The sequence below is a fragment of the Tribolium madens genome, unplaced genomic scaffold, assembly GCF_015345945.1.
Source record: "Tribolium madens isolate multiple individuals breed KSU strain unplaced genomic scaffold, Tmad_KSU_1.1 Scaffold_1;HRSCAF=32;Tcas5.2_LG8, whole genome shotgun sequence".
NCBI classification, from domain to species: Eukaryota; Metazoa; Arthropoda; class Insecta; order Coleoptera; family Tenebrionidae; genus Tribolium; species Tribolium madens.
This window is the reverse complement of record NW_025400984.1, coordinates 1,076,834-1,094,372: the sequence shown is the minus strand read 5'-3', so window position 1 is coordinate 1,094,372 and position 17,539 is coordinate 1,076,834. Positions and strand designations below refer to the sequence as shown.

Sequence of the window (17,539 nt, the reverse complement as noted above, 5' to 3'; positions counted from 1 at the left end):
CGAAATGCAAATTTGTTTATGGCATCTCTACTGCAAGCCCCTTATAAATAGTATTGAAGGACATCAAACAGAACAAACATTTCCATAATTTTTTAATAAAACATAACTAATATAAAAAATATAGGTACATCACTTATATACGTACACTTACTTATAAATACAGCATTAAATAAATATGTTTCTATTGTATTAAAATTTCTATAATACTTTTTCAACAAAAATAATTGTTTAAAAGTGATAAACGCAGATTGTTGGAAATACACAATATTTACAAATATCAGAAAATGCGACACCGACAGTACCTATATCACATAAGAATTTATTTACAACACAATTCCCGCGTCATTTGTGTAATCAAACCAGATCGACAATGTTTTTACATAAATGGGTCAAATTGGTTTGGCTACTCGGCAACTTATGTTAAAACAATCTTTTCTCATACGAAAATAAACCATGAACATTTCCTTCTAACTGCGCTGAATGTGTCCTCTTCTCAAATCGAACTTCTCCACAATCGATCAATTGTCTAAAAAAATGAATTGAATAATCAAACATACAAAATTGAAAAAGTTCTTACTTTAGTTTAGTCAAAGACTTAACCCCTATATCTTGACAACCATGTCTAATTCCACATTGTAAATACGGAACAAAGCGGAAAACAGATCCCTTGTCAACTATACTTCCACTAACACCCTGGGCCACTTTTAGTTTGTCGGCGTCGCTGTGGAAGTATCTATTCATGGCAGAACCCATAGCATCCTTCCTATTCATAGCCTCAATACTACCCATTCCCCTGTATTTCTTTAATCTCACACCATCCGAAAAGTAGTATTCGCCGGGTGCTTCAGAAGTACCGGCTAGCATAGACCCCATCATCACTACAAACAAAAATTATTGTAACAAAAGCGAGTTCTACATCCTTTAGTCCGGTCAAAATAGACATTTCAAATAACTAAAATTCCGATAGAGCTAAATTTTGGTGGAGATCTTGGGTGCACCATTAGGAATAAAATGTCAAAAGTCCCCATCGATCCCATGTGTGCTAAAAAAGTTATTCGGGGTCAAAGGTCAAAATTTTTTTAGATTTTTTTTTTGAAAACGGTTTTATCAAAAAAGTAGCCCAGACAAAAATTATAGATCTTAAAATTATCTACAAAAATGGTGCCTATACTTTTTTTCTAAGAATCACCATTCCTCAGATAACGCGATTCTAAAAGTTGAAGGAGTCACATTCTACATGATATGCACATACAGAGTGCGCCAGAACTCGCGCCCCAAAGAAAAATGCTATGTAGGGTAAGGTACCAGGAACATGGAAAAAATTAAAAAAAAAATCTATCTATAAAAATTTCGAAGTTATGAGAGTTTAAATTTTGCACTTTAACTCTATTTATTTCTGTACGACAAATAATTTTACAAGTTTTTTTGCTACGGGCTATTAGAAGAGAAAACAAGGAAGCTGTATTCTAAATTATAACTCTGTTTAATGTTATTTGTGGCTTTTGTTGCCAAAAGTTTTGTACCTTCACTAAATAATTGTAAAAAACATATACAAAATCATCAGTATCATTAAATAGACATAAAAAATGTCAAATGTCAAAAAATAAATGTCAAAAATTTTTGACAGATAGAATTTCTTAAAACATTTTTTCCATGTTTCTGGTATCTTATCTTACTTGAAATTTTTCTTCTTCTTCATTAAACTTATAAATATCTCGATTCCATTAGAATTAAAAAGAACTTATTTGGTAATACATACAGGGTGTTTAAAAAATCGCGAATTTTTTTGAAAGGGAGTAATTGGATAGTTCCCAGAGTACTGAAAAAATGTTTAAAAAATTCTGTCTGTCAAAAAATTTTGACATTTGACATTTTTTTATGTCTATTTAATAATACTGATGACCTTGTATATGTTTTTTTATAATTAATTGATAAAGGTACAAAAATTTTGTCAATAAAAGCTACAAATAACATTAAACAGAGTTACAGCTTAGGATACAGCTTCCTTGTTTCCGCTTCTAATAGCCTGTAGCAAAAAAACGTGGAAAATTATTTATCCTACAGAAATAAATAAGAGTCAAAGTTCAAAAGTGAAACTCTCATAACTTTGAAATTTTTATAGATAGAATTTTTTTTAATTGTTTCTATGTTCCTGGTACCTTACCCTATGGCATTTGTCTTTGGGGCGCGAGTTCTGGCGCACTCTGTATGTGCATATGATGTAGAACGTTACTCCTTCAACTTTTAAAATCGCGATATCTCAGGAATGTTGATTCTAAGAAAACCATTTTTGTAGATAATTTTAAGATCTATAATTCTTGTCTGGGCTACTTTTTTGATAAAACTTACCGTTTTCGAAAAAAAATTAAAAAACCTCAAATTTTGACCTTTGACCTCGCATAACTTTTTAGCACACTGTCGGAATTTCCGTTATTTAACCACTATTTTTATGACTAATTAGGCCGGGCTACTTCTTCAGAATTAGTTTTTGTTATTTAGAATTAATTTAATTTTCCTCAATTTCACTTACCGGAGGAAGCTCCCAAAGCCAAAGCCTTGATAATGTGTCCAATGGACTGAATCCCCCCATCTGCTATAACAGGCACCCCGAATTTCTTCGCATATTGCGAAACCCTATACACAGCCGTGGCTTGAGCCCTCCCAACCGCCATCACTTCCTGTGTTATGCAAATACTCCCACTTCCCATTCCCACACGTAGTGCATCGGCGCCGGCATCGATCAAATTCTTCGCCTGTTTGGCAGTAACAACATTTCCGGCGATCACTTGCAAACTTGGGTACGATTTTTTTATGTATTTGATCATTTCGATTTGGTAAATCGAGTTGCCTTGCGAAGAGTCGAGAACAATAACGTCGACTCCAGCATTGACTAAAAGTTTGAGACGTTCTTTGTCTTCGTCGCGAGTTCCAATGGCTGCCCCAACTATCAATTGTTTGTTGTCGTCTTTGGATGCTGTGGGGTAACTTTTGGCTTTTTTCAGATCAGTTCGGGCCATTAAAGCGACGAGATTTCCTTCGGCGTTGACTATTGGGAGTTTGCCTTTTTTGCTTTTGGCAAGGATGGAGTTGGCTTCGGGGAGGGTCACTCCAGATTGTGCAGTTACCAGATCTTCCAGTTTTGTCATTATCTTAAAATAAAAATATTATTATTACATATTATTATTATCCATTACTGCTATTATTCCTGTTATTCAGTAAAAATAAGAATCCAATTTAAATCTGCAGCTTTTTGTGTCAAATTACAAGCAAAAGTAATCTAAATCATCCTTTACATTAGAAGTTCTATTTAATATTCTTATTTTTTTTTTATCAATATCGAGCGTCTTACCTTTTTAAAAAGCAATTAATTTATATTTATTACAGGGTGAGTCAGTTGAAACGATCTATCGAAATTTTTTGGTTTATATGTCGTTATACACTACCTACAAATAGTTCGGACTATACAGGGTGCTGCATTTTCGATGTCCGAATAGGGAATCTCCGAAACTAAGATATGTAGCCAAAAACGAGTGATACATTCTGGGGCTCATTTTTTGAGGAAATAATATTGGTTAAAACCGCATCCCGCTATCGTCTTTTGTTTTTGACTTATAGACAAAAATTGACATTTTAGCGAAATCTAAACAAATTCATATCTTTGTCAGTATAGAAGATACGGATTTGAAATAAAAACATTATAGAGGCACTTTTTTACGTAGAATTTAATAATGTAGTTAACATTTTTTTTTTCAGTTGTTTGTTTAGCCGTAATAAAATAAGCTTGTATTTTTTTAAATGGGAATCATAGATGGCTATGTCATTTTTAAAAAGCTTGTTTTTTTCTTATCTAGAAAATATATTTGTAACAAATTATTATAATACATTTTTAGCAAAAAATTATATTTGATTTTTGTTCGCAGTTGGCCATGAAAAAATGTTGCACCTTCAACTAAAAGAATTTAAACGATAATATTCAACCAGTGTCACTAATGAAAGAGTTTTCTAAGTACTAAGTAATGAAAAAAATTCAAAATAAAACGTAAATCAACTTATTGGCGACTAATACCATTTCTTTGTTTTTAAAGAAGCTAACATTACCATTGTAACTTCTAGTGACAAATTGAGTGTTGTAAAAAAGCCGCTTTAATTCTTCAATAAAATATATTTTATATGACACAAAAATGACGATGTGGCTATTCAAATACCCAAATTCTGTCTATGTGGAATGTTGTCCTACCTCCATTAGATTATCAAAAAAAATGTTTTCTTTAATTGTGTTGACTGTTGACACATTTGTTTTCCCCATTTTTTGATTTTTTTAAAAATATGTCATAATTTTGTTCTGAGGCACTCACATATTTGTTCAATACTTCTAACGTATCGCATTTTTTAAATTATTATAATTTTATCTATTTTTTCATCTATTTTACACTTCACAAAACTCTTATTGATTATTATTTACAAATTTGGAGAGAAATAATTTTTCTATCGTCAACTATTATCAAACAAAATATGTATTTCATTTTTAAGTATAATTATAAAAAAAATATTCTGTTACAAATTAATATTTTTTAGATCAGAAAAAAATAAGCTTTTCAAAACTGCCATAGCCGCCTATGATTTCTATTTAAAAAAATACAAGTTTATCTTATTACGGCTAAACTAATAACTGAAAAAAATTGTTAACTACATTATTAAATTCCTCGTAAAAAAGTGTCTGTATAATGTCTTTATTTCAAATCCGTATCTTTTATAATAACCAAGATATGAATTTTTTTTAATTTCGCCAAAATGTCAACTTTTGTCGAAAACAAAAGACGATAGCGGGATGCGGTTTTAACCAATATTATTTTCTCAAAAAATGAGCCCCAGAATGTATCACTCGTTTTTGGCGAAACATATTATTTTCGGAGATTCCCTATTGGGACATCCAAAATGCAGCACCCTGTACAGTGCTAATTCAGAACTCGCGCCCCAGAGAAAAATGTCAAGCAAGATAAATTACCAGGAACCGAAAAATTAAAAAAAAAATTCTATTTATAAGTTTCGAAATTATGGGAGTTCAAATTTTACACTTGACTTGACCCTATTGATTTCTGATAGAAACTAATTGTTAGCTTCCTTGTTTCCTTTTCTCATAGCCTGGAGCAAAAAAACTTGGAAAATTATTTTTCCAACAGAAATACAAAGTGCAAAATTTAAATTCTCATAACTTCAAAATTTTTATAGGTAGAATTTTTTTAACACTTTTTTCAAGGCATTTTTCTCTGGGGCGCAAGTTCTGGCGCAGCCTGTATAACATTTGAACAGGGTTACAATTTAATATACAGCTTCTTGTTTCCTCTTTCAATAGCCTATAGCTTGTATACAAGGTCACAACAAATAAACATCAAAAAGACACCCTGTAGAGGTTACTTACAGTTTCGAGCTTCGAGGTTACGTAGTTTTGATCTTCAAGAAAATCGAGATCTCTTGAAGTAACAATACCGACAAGTTTCCCACCCATTTTCCCATCTTCAGTGATAGGGATGCCCGAAAATCCTTGCTCTCTTTTTATTTTTAGAACATCGGCAACCTGTAAAAAAAATTTTATGAAATATTTTCAAAATAATCTGGCATAAATCATACCGTATTTGTCGGGCACAGCACAAACGGATTGTGAATAAAGCCGTGTTTGTATTTTTTTACTTTCAGTACCTCATTTGCCTGATATTCCGGCGAGCAATTGTGATGTATAACTCCGATACCACCACAGAGCTGAAATTACAAATGTAATTAAACAGAATTGGAGTATTTTGTGGTGAAATACCGCCATTGCAATAGCCATTGAGGATTCTGTGACCGTATCCATGGGTGACGATACAAGAGGCGATTTCAGGGTAATTTTCTTTGTCAATTGAGTCGTCAAGTCCTAAAAGATTATAATTGAGTATTGATAAAATTATAATTAAAAGAATACATACAACCGCGTCCGGTGTAAAATCAATATATCCTGGGAGGATTATAAAGTCACTGAAAAGACAAAGAAGTTAATGAATGAAATTTTGCATGTTTTACAATTTTACTTGTAAGTTAGTCCAAGGCCATCGTTCATCATGTCTTGCAGTGATAAGCCATCTTCGAATATACTATTGCCGGCAGCCATTTGTGCTATTGATTACTGAAAAAAATAGACCATTGTTTTATTGTGCAAACAAATTTTATTTGCATAAGTTGTGTTTACTGAAACGATATACTCAGCAAAGATAACCGCTTTAAAAGACATTATTGAGTACCAAGCAATGTGTTAAAAAATCGTTAGGATGGGTAAAGAGCACAAAAATAACTACAAATTTTATCTGATCATAACAAAATAAATACTAAATATCCATCATTAAATGGTATTTTGTATTCCCATGTTCGCACATATGCAACACTCTTTTGCTCTTTATGTAAATAAATATTTTTTTCTACTTTGCGTTCGTAGTAAGGCCCAGTACGAAACTGTTTTGGGTTTCGTTTTGACAGTGCTATAAAAATTATACTAAAAAGAGGGAAATTTAGTCTTATAATGTTGGCAAGCTAACCGTTTTTCCATCAAACTGTCAGTGTCAATTGGCCTAACGCAAATCAAATTATTCAAACACGAAATTTTTGCTGTGTTTGGTTTACTTAATCATCGCAAAAAATACATTATTATTATCGTGGTGTTTACGCATACCTTTAGATCATAGGACAAAGTAAAATAAAAGGTAAAGTCCTTTTTTTAAACAATTGTCAAAGTGATATATGTTAGTATCAGCTATTAGTTATTTGATGTTATTATGTTGGCATCGTAAAATGTCAATTGAATGTCAGCCGTTTCGTTATGCTACTAAAGCCGCAAAGGACACAGAAAATGGTGAAGATGGAATTGGTTGGTATTAGAAATATTTCTGTGACGTTGCGGATAGCAGGAATACCTACGCTGCCTCGAACAGAGACCTTTAAGAACGGAACTATTACAAAAGGTTTTTTTTGTGAATGTTGTCGTTTTTGAGGAAATTAATAAGATAACGAGTCAGTCTTAGTCTAGCCTTGTACGAGTTAATTGAATTATAATAATTGTTCGAATAAATTATTATGTGAAATTGTGTTTTATCGCAAGAAGAGTCGTTTACAAAAATGAGTTTCCGAAAGTAAGGATCAGGACCCTAACATAACAAGAAAAATAGCTATGATTAGATTTTGTGAATATATGCAGACCAAAAATCCATGTTAAAAATCTTCATGAATTTGACAATTTTGGTTGTGTAAAAACTCCTAAAAAAGAACGACATCCAATAAATTGCATGACTAATCCAGTATTTTATTATATTCCTCCAATAATTTCAACTTTCTCCAGAATCAGATTCTGAAGACGATTGGTGGTCTAAAAATTTTGAATCAGATTCCGAAAATGACTAAAAATTTAAATTACCCATTAAATAATTTTTTCCCGATTAAGGAGTTGCATTTTTCCGTGTCCTTACCTTCTTTATTTCTTGTCTAGATTACTAACATAACTTCAAAACTACTACTAATCTAGGGAGATTTTAATATACAGCTGTTCCGAAAAAAGGTTTAAGGGTAGTACAGTCTTGTCTTTTAATAAAAAATTTGCTTCCACTTGAAACTTTTCTGACATTTGAAGATTACTAATATAACCTCAAACCTACTAATCTAGGGAGATTTTAATATACAGCTGTTCCGAAAAAAAGGTTTTAGGGTAGTACAGTCTGGTCTTTGAGGGAATTTTGACATTGACAATTGTTTAAAAAAAAAATGGACTTTACTTACTGTTGCCGCAAAATTTCCTCATTCCGAAATTTTAATTGTTTTGTTTAAAAAAGTGAAATGTAGAAAAAATACTGTATGATATCTGGTTTATAAGGCACTTTGTCGCACATACTGCTAAACCCGTGCGTGCGTCAAAATGCTTCTTATAAAACTCGTATCATAATATACTATTATTCAAAATCACTATAGCAAAATGACGATTGCTTACCTGGAGGTCGAGAAATTTGTCATTACATCTCGTGGTCAGGAAATAATTTATGAAGGATTACCAAGATTACGACATCAAATATCAAAAACTCAATTTGTTTGCATAGCAACTATGCTAATATATCAACGGGTATTTTATTATTTAAAAAAATGTGATTGTGGATAAAATAGTATACAAACCTCAGTGGAAATGTCATTACTCCTTGGCTTTAACCCAAGGGCTTGGGCTGTATCGGGATACAGACACATTTTCCACCTCGAAGTAATCTACTATTACATATTTAGTAATTATTGAATCAAAAAAATCTGTTTTCTATTATTAAGTACAGTTAAAAAAAATGATTGCGTTTTGATTTAATTCATTTAACAATTCAATGTCCCCTTCACGAAATAATAGAAAGAAGCATGACACGACGAAGATGTTGCATGTCGGCTTAAAATATTCAGACTAAAAGTGAAGTAATAGTTAATTGAAATGTAAATAATTTATACCAATACTAGAAAATGGTAATTATTTTACAAAAGAGTTCGCCTTAAAAATATTTTTTCGACTGCCCTGTATTCATTATTTACTTTTAACTTGTTTATAAACACTGTTATCAATTTTCTTTATATAAAAATAAAAAAGCATTCAATTATCAAGTAAAGTGTAATTAACTAGATAGGTATGCTTAAAAATTCACATGCTTTCGAGGACGGGATAATGTTTTTGATATTTTCAAAAATATAGTTTTTGATTTTTTTTTTCAGTTTCGCAACATTTTCAAAACAAACAACAAAATATTATCTAGTGATGCTTTTATCGCTACAAAATTATGGAAAACACCACACCACGGCATAACCAAAGTTATGTCAAATGACATGGCATGCAACAATCATTGCGTGCAAATTCCAAACACAACACTCTCAAATTTGTAATTTACTAACGTTTCAATAAAAAAATCACATTAAAATCGAAATCTATGAATGAAAAAATGTGATTGCAATTCGGAAAACCACGTGGAAGCGATTCTCGTTTAATCACAATTAATGACTCCAAAAATAAAAAAAATCGAATAGTTTCTGCAAAAAGTGAATTGGCTAAAAGTGATAATTATGCGTTTGTTTTACTTACCCGGTGGAATATCAGACAGTGGGGAGGATTCTGAACTTGTGTGTGAAAACGTCCAATCACACTGGCTTTTCGACGTAAAAGAGCGATGAATCTGGAGTGGAATCGAACTCGTGTGAATATCCCCACTTAGAGGTGTTTTGGCGCCATCTTCTCGAACTTGGAGGAGTTTTCACAGCGTGGTAGTTGCAGGAATGGCCTATAGATGATGAATAAAAGTAGAGAAACAAAAACAAATTACTACCAAAAAGCCACTCCCTCTAAAATTTAACTCAAAAAATACATAGAAAAATCGTCAATTTAAAGATCACCAGCTTTTCAAAACGTGCTAAAAATGTACAGAGTGGTTATAAATGATTTTCATCTAGCCAGCTTTGGAATTTTTTTGCGTGTAACTTTATTTGTGCCGCTCTACTTTTTTGAAAGCTCTAGTTCAGTCATTAGTGTCACTTATTAATTAATAATAAATTGTTGTTAATTAAATTTTTATTGTTTCAACTAATTTCCAATAATAATTGATAATAATGTATACTTTGGAAGAAAACAAGTTTATAATTGAGTCTATTTTTGAAGTGGACGCTTAGTAAACGGCGATTTTTTAATTTTGAATTACAACAAGTAGGTACCCCTATTTTCGTAAAGCGGCATTTTTTTATTTTACATGGAAAATTCACAGCTGGCTAGATGAAAATCATTTATAACCACTCTGTACAATACTACTTATAATAGTACCAATAATAAAATTCCGCGGTAGGAAACAAGCTGCGCAGAATGTCCTCTGGTGAAGTATACTTGGTTCAATTTTTATAATACTCGCTTCAGGCGATCGCTTAGAATCCCTTTTTTTGTCCTCAGTCGTAAAAATGCACGATAGAGTCGACCAATTTTATTTTGGAGGCAGCAAAAAAAAACACCTTGTTAAACTGGTCAGTTGCGTCTGGAAGTCTGGTTCGGTTATGACTCGTGCCCGTTTCGTGCCGTTGTAATCAGGGTTGGCTTAAGTTTTCATTCACTTATGCGTGTTATTTTTTAATTTTTGGCAAAACGTCCTCATACCTACACGTGGTTCTTGCTGGGTGATAAAAATTTAATAAATGTATTTTATACATTAAATTGTTATTAGCTGAAGAGGACATTTTTTTTTAATTTTTATTTTTTAATTCGAACTAGATAGTACGTTTTTTATGTAAATGTTTTTGAAACCAGCCCTGCATATCCAGTTAGCCAGCGGTGGTTGCAATATGAGGCAACCAGTTTGCATTTAAATACCGAAGGTCGTGTACGGGTGTTCCAAAAGTCTGGAAACGATGTTATTCTGACGAAACTATCAAATTTTTTGGCAAATAAATTTATAGGTGAGCAATGGCTATAAAAATGCTATTCAAAAAAATTTTGAATATTAGTTATTTGGTTATACTTACGAGATAAACATAGTAACTTTTTTTTAAATGGAAACCTACGACATTTTTTTTTAGATAACGAGTTTGTTACAAGAATTGTTGCTGTGCAAAAATTTTTTTTGTAAACCTCACTTTTTTGTTAAAAAAATGTTTGACTTACAAAAATTCAAGAATTTTTTTGGAGTAAACTACCAGTTTTTTTTGGAAATAAATTAATAAATGTTTAAAGGTTGTAAAGGAGCGATGCCAAAAAAAAAATATTTTAATTAATTGTTTAAACTTTTGAGATTATGATAGTAATAATTTTTTTCTTAAATAAAAACGGTTTTTTATTTATTGTTTTACAAAGATATGTTTATGCATTTTATAAATGTATAAAAATAGTTATTAAAAATGTTACAATTAATGTTAAAAAAATTATAAACTTTATCTGTTGTCAAAACTTTCTTCCACCGGCTAAGGGCTGATCGGTTAAGACCGAGAAGTGGTAAGCACATTAAGCTTATTACGCCTTCTTTTATGTCGTTGCTATGGCGTCGTCATTTTGCTTTATTTTCCAAATAAAAGTTGTTTGTCTTTGGAGCGCTTTCTGCGATAACAGCACATCTTTTTTTAATTTATGTAATAAATATTTTAATATTTCTTAAAAAAAAACTCATAATTTGTTTTCACAAAGTAATAGGATTATTTTGTATTTACAAAAACAAACAAATAGTTGCAATTATTATCTACGTAAACATTACCTTCAATTGTGTGATTACTTCTTTTTGAAAACAAATTAATAGTTTTTTTTTAAAGAAATATTCAAATATTTATTACATAAATTAAAGAAACGTGTGCTGTTGTCTCAAAAAGCGAAAGCTCTCCAGAGAAAAACAATTTTTATTTGGAAAATAAAGCAAAATGACGACGCCATATCAATGATATAAAAGAAGGCGTGCTTACCACTGATGGTCGGTGGAAGAAAGTCTTGACAATAGATAAAGTTTACAATTTTTTTTTAACGTAAATTGTAACATTTTCAATAAATATTTTTGTACATTTATAAAATGCATAAACATATCTTTGTAAATCAATAAAAAACCGTTTTTATTTAAGAAAAAAATTATTAGTATGGTAATGTCAAAAGTTTAAACAATTAATTAAAATAAAAAATATTTTGGCATTGCTCCTTTACAACCTTTGAACATTTATTGATTTATTTCCAAAAAAACTGGTAGTTTACTCAAAAATATTCTTTAATTCTTGTAAGTCAAACATTTTTTTAACAAAAAAGTGTGAGGTTTACAAAAAAAATTTTTGCATGACAACAATTCTTGTAACAAGCTCGTTGTCTAAAAAAAAATGTGGTAGGTTTCCATTTAAAAAAAACATGTTACTATGTTTATCTCGTAAGTATAAACAAATAATTAATATTCAAAAATTTTTTTGAATAGCATTTTTATAGCGCTTATTTGCCAAAAAATTTGATAGTTTCGCCAGAATAACATCGTTTCCAGACTTTTGGAACACCCTATACTGTCTGTTTCTGTCACATCTCTGACCCTCTGATGCTGCAACAATGTTAGAAAGTACGTTTTCTGGCAACCATCAAATTTTGATGAAAAGGTTGCTTTTGAATTTCAAAAGAGGGAAAAATTCCCGAAAACCATATCCAAATGAATTAAAGAATTTCGCCATGACGTTACAGTTTTATTCGCCAAAAGCATACAATTATGTGAGGACCACATTTAATATGTCTTTGCCTGCACCATCAGTGATTTGATCATGGCTTTCAAAAGTCATGGATTGTGTGAGCCAGGAGAGTAACTTTTGTCACAGCTTTAAAATAGTAGATTATATTGGGTAAAAATGCCACTTATTTATGTGGCAAAACTGAACGTTTATTTTGCCATACGTAGTGAAACAAATAATTCAGCTGAGCCACATAAAATTACTTTTACCACAAATAACATACTACTTTATCTGTTAACATTAAAAAATGACACTTTTGTGTATAAATGACAGAAGTAAAAGTTCTATTTTTGTGAGTAGACATAAAAGGGCAGCTTTTAGTTAAAGTAATCTACAGTATGTCCCCGGATTGATTTTACAAGAGGAAAAAAAAATTATCTTTGATTTTTCGCCAAAACTGCAAACAAAAAACATTTTTTGCTTTATCTGAAACCAGCAAATCGGGCATGAAATCTTTATTATTCTGATTCATTAAAAAGAAAAGTTCATTTTTCTTTTGATTTTGAACTAATACAGGGTGATTCTTAAATAGACCGACAAAATTTTATCCAATGAGAACATGCTGGAATATTTTTTTTAAAAATTCGTTATTTAACCATTCTCCAAATAAAATTTATTAAAGTTATTTTCGAGGTAAAGCGTATACCACTGAGGTATTCGTAAATCATTGACATCATACTATGGACTGCGTTTGAGCTAAAAATTTTGTTGTCAACATAGATAGGCAACATATTAAACTCAATGGTGGCAACTAACGGGTCTAATGAGAGAAAAATGTTTTTTTTGTTAATCTCTATGTGTAGTGTTGGGAATTTGTTTAATGATGTTAAAAACAACAAATATTTAAACTAAGTACATTTTTACCTACAAATTCAAAGTCAGAATTACATCGAACCTTTTTTTTCGCAATACGATCCAGAGGAGGATTCAATAATAATCCTACAACCGCCTAATTTGAATGGGCTTACAAAAAGCTTTTGTTGCACGCAGTTTATTATAATATCATTATCAAACGGTATTCTTGTTTATATAATGAATTAATTATAATACTACCTTACCGTCAAAGTAATTCATAATTGTACTTGATGTAAACAAATTGAATTATTGTAGATATTCTATATTAAATTTGTATTTCATACAAGTTCCAATGCATTCTGCCACTATTGCGAATTGGTGGATGCATAACCATGTTGACAACAGCTTTTATACGCGTAAGTATTGGCAAAGCGCAGTCCATTAGTAGGATGTCAATGTCGTAAATAGTATTAGCACAGGTAGTGGAAACCATGGTATTAATTTGATCAAAATGTACTTGATCATTGCAACAATTCATAAACGCCGTAAGTGGCACGGATCAAGGGGGTTTTGCCCCTAAACGTAAAAAGGTTACAGTTCGTCTCCATTTATCCTTGGGAAGCTGTGATAAAATTTTGTCGGTCTATTTAAGAATCGTCCTGTATAATAATTTTTCTCTGCTTTTTAAATCCCATCACATTGGCGGTTTTATTATTTTGACAATGATGTCACTTTGACAAACGTGTTTACCCAAGTTAAATAACAAAAATGTTTTTGAAAAACATAATTTTAATAAATGGAAACTCAAAGAAACAGCTTTAGGACAAGAAACAAAGTCATTTTTAACAAGAAACATCATTATTTAGTCAACAAATTAATTGTGAAAGTAACATATAGCTGTCAAATAAATAAAACCACCAATGTGATAGGATTTATTTATTGTGAGCAATGTAATATTAGCAAATATGGAATTTTTTGAGATTGGGCTATAACGTCCACTAAATTGATCAAAATTATTTTTCTAATAAAATGAGTTAGGTATGTATTAGAGCACGTTTAGGTATAAATTTGAAACTGTCGTGCTTTTTGTTAGTATCGTGATTGTTATGCTAGTCCCAAATAATTAAAGTTCTAATTTTTTAAACAAAATTAATTAAAAATTACTCGTAATTATTAATTAAGAATAAGTAAATTTATTTAAAAATACAATTCGCATATTTTTCTTTAAAAGAAATAACTTCCATAACCACCATAGGTATAAGGAGCAGCATAGCCATAGCCGTTAGAATATCCCCCATAGAGACCAGAGTAAAAATATTGAGGTTCGGCTTTAGGTGCAGCGATAGCAAAAGCTACAAGAGCCAAGAATACAAGCTAAAACAGAACAACAATTATTACATCTAATTAAACAGAAAATCAATAAATTACTTACAATTTTGAACATGTTGTTTGTTTCGCAAGACTACAACAGCAAGCACTGGCTACTGAGACTTGTGTTGGTAACATTTATACTGGCTTTTAGGGGTGTGTCAAACAAAATTTCAAGTTCAATTGCACATCAAAACAGGAAATTTTTCAAGCATGCTGCCGAATGTTAATCGGGTCTACTTTTTAATGAATATAAAATTTTCTTTATTTTTGTAAAACTGGTTATTTAAATGATGAAATGTTATTTACTCAAATAATGCGTTTATGGATGGAACCATTATTTTTATATTTTACTAACTACTAAAAGAGAATTATATAAATAATTCCTTGTCTTAAATTTTGTAGATTTAGAATTAAACAGAAACTACCGAAAATGCAAAATTTGTATTTATGTTTATTTTTGAAAAAATGTAGTGATTTCTAATTTTAACATTTTATAGTTGATACTTTTTGCTTATCTTGCTGTTGTTTTTACTGATAGCTAAATAAACCTGCACCACAATATAGTCTACAGGGCTGTTTCACGTAAGACTTCGGGTCTAATATCTCTGTTATTTGCCAACGGATTTTTACGACATTAAAATATAGACAACTTAGAAGATGGAGATTCAATTAGTATTAATAAAAGTACCTCAAGACAAAAAATTAAATCATTTTAATAGCAAAGCACGTCACATAATATTTTACTGAACTTGTAGGTGCCCAATGTCGACCACTTCCACTAGTTGACCAATAACATTTAAATTTAAAGGAATAGCATAAAGCTTTAAATTCAGGATGCGCCAGAACTTGCGCCCCAGAGAAAATTTTCAAGTAAGATAAGATAACAGGAACATGAAAAAAATGTTCAAAAAATTCTATCTGTCAAAAAATTTTGACATTTATTTTTTTGACATTTGACATTTTTTATGTCTATTTAATGATACTGATGATGTACATGTTTTCTTATAATTATTTAGTAAAAGTACAAAAATATTTGCCAATAAAAGCCACAAATAACATTAAACAGAATTACAACTTAGGATACAACTTCCTTGTATCCTCTTCTAATAGCCTGTAGCAAAAAAACTTGGAAAATTATTTTTCCAACAGAAATAAATAGAGTCAAAGTGCAAAATTTAAACTCTCATTATTTCGAAATTTGTATAGATAGAATTTTTTTAACATTTTTTCCATGTTCCTGGTATTTTACCTTACATGGGCCGCAAGTTCTGGCGCATCCTGTATGTCGAGTAAAATATTCTACTTTCTATTACCCAACATGTCTTCGCGCCAGATTCAAGTTTTCATGTTTATTGTGATCAAAATCTGTGTGGTCCAACATTGATATTTTGCATATTTTTTGTATTTTTGTGTTGTAGAATTTTCGCTACAAATGATTAAGTAAAATAATGGTGCAGATTCCATTCTGGTAACCGTACGATTGTCCGCAACACTTTTGAAAAATTTTGAAAGACATGTTGATTCATTAATTTTTCTCTCACTTTGAGCATTTTATTACTGGGAGCACAGTTTTTAATAACATTCAAGTTCTTTATAAAATGGTACCCAATATAATGCATTTTAAGTAATACTAGTGTTTTTTTAATAAACAATTGTCAAAATGTTATTAACTTGATAGAAGTTGTATATAGTAAATTTCACACATAAAGATTGTTAGTATTGCGTTTCTTAATGACATTTAGAATATGTGGCATGTCACACAATACGACGGTATATCTTTGGGTGGACGATTCATACGGGGTGAATATAAAGTATGGAACCAAGCGTTTTTTTGAATCATTTGTCTCGAGAAAATAATAATTAATAATATAAATGAAAGTAATATAAAAAATGTGAGACTTGAGAATGAAATTTTGTTTTGTTTTTGAGTTATGCGTTTTTTTGTCAAAATTGCAATTTATGTAAAAAATTTTTTGGTTTTATATAAATGGTTTTATAGTGGGTTGCCATTAAAAAAAATAAAAAAAAAAACTGTACAACTCAAAAACAAAAGAATATTTCTAAAAAAAAAATTCTTGATAAAATATCACATCTTTATAGTACTTTATCATTCGTCAATTTTTCCAACAAATAAATAATTTAAGCAAATACGTTTGGTTCCATACTTTTTATTCACCTGGTATAACATAACCCTCGTGAAGTGCCGTTCTGAGTTAGCTAATGCTTTGGCTTTGAAAGAAAATTGCTTGGTTTAAGGGACATTATCATTTTAAATCTCTCACCCTAAGTATAATTTTCTAATCGGTAGTTGGTGATAAAGGACAATGCCTAAACACCGTTAAGTGCTAGAGGAAGATATAATATAACATAACCTCAATAGTCATGTGGGGTGGTGGTAGACTATGCATACCAGGTGAATAAAAAGTATGGAACCAAGCGTTTTTTTCGTAAACTAAGCACTTTACAAAAAAAAATAATTACTGTAGCGTAAAGTCCAATTAAAATGTGACCATTTATCAAGAATAACATTTTTCGAAATTTCTTTTAGTTTTCGAGTTCTGGAATTTTTTTTTTTTTTAAATGGCAACTCACCATGGTAATTTTTTTAATTAAAGATTATGATCTAAAAGGACCTTTAATTAAACAGTATTGTTTTCTAGTTAGTACTTTTTTTTAATAAATTGTTAAAGTTGCGTTCCGAGCCCATTACGAAGATTTTCCGAACTTGAACGAGGGGGTCGTTTCATGACTTGGGTCGTTGGAGAGCCGGGTTTTTTGTGCAGGTGCTTTGGGGTGGTTCCGGATGGACCAAAAAATCTAATAACAAATCATTTTCTTCTATTTTTAGTCGATTCGAAACCACCCCAAAGCACTTGCATAGAAATCAGGGCTCTCCCATGATGAAAAGCATGAAACAACCACTTCGGTTAAATTCGGAAAATCTTCGTGATCAGCTCGGAACGCAACTTTAACAATTAATTTAAAAAAAAGTACTGGCTAAAAAACAATTTTATTTAATTAGAGGTCATTTTTAGATCATAATCTTTAATTAAAAAATTACCATGGTGAGTTGCCATTTAAAAAAAAATAATTTTTCCAGAACTCAAAAACTAAAATAAATTTC

General features: G+C 30.7%; 1 protein-coding gene and 1 long non-coding RNA gene across 2 annotated transcripts; both read right to left on the bottom strand.

Moving 5' to 3' along the window:
- Nucleotides 1–75: 75 nt before the first annotated feature.
- On the bottom strand, nt 76–10,402 carry LOC123016242 (inosine-5'-monophosphate dehydrogenase). The gene is made up of 10 exons (XM_044416510.1): nt 9,848–10,402; nt 9,119–9,314; nt 6,066–6,160; nt 5,964–6,012; nt 5,810–5,911; nt 5,629–5,757; nt 5,420–5,575; nt 2,531–3,149; nt 578–878; nt 76–526 (listed from the first exon to the last, which is right to left on the bottom strand). Exons 3-10 carry the CDS (start codon nt 6,143–6,145, stop codon nt 421–423), a joined length of 1,542 nt encoding a protein of 513 aa, XP_044272445.1. The 5' UTR covers nt 6,146–6,160; nt 9,119–9,314; nt 9,848–10,402; the 3' UTR covers nt 76–420.
- A 3,812-nt stretch (nt 10,403–14,214) lies between these two features.
- On the bottom strand, nt 14,215–14,623 carry LOC123003912. Its single transcript, XR_006412656.1, has 2 exons — nt 14,477–14,623; nt 14,215–14,418 (listed from the first exon to the last, which is right to left on the bottom strand). It is a non-coding gene; the product is annotated as an uncharacterized LOC123003912 (long non-coding RNA).
- Nucleotides 14,624–17,539: the final 2,916 nt, after the last annotated feature.

Coding starts and splice junctions, on each gene's coding strand:
- LOC123016242 (XM_044416510.1), bottom strand. CDS start 6,145: ATGGCTGCCGGCAATAGTATATTCGAAGATGGCTTATCACTGCAAGAC. Junction 5,912..5,963: donor ATTTTACACCGGACGCGGTT/GTATGTATTCTT, acceptor ATAATCTTTTAG/GACTTGACGACTCAATTGAC. Junction 5,758..5,809: donor CAATGGCTATTGCAATGGCG/GTATTTCACCAC, acceptor TTGTAATTTCAG/CTCTGTGGTGGTATCGGAGT.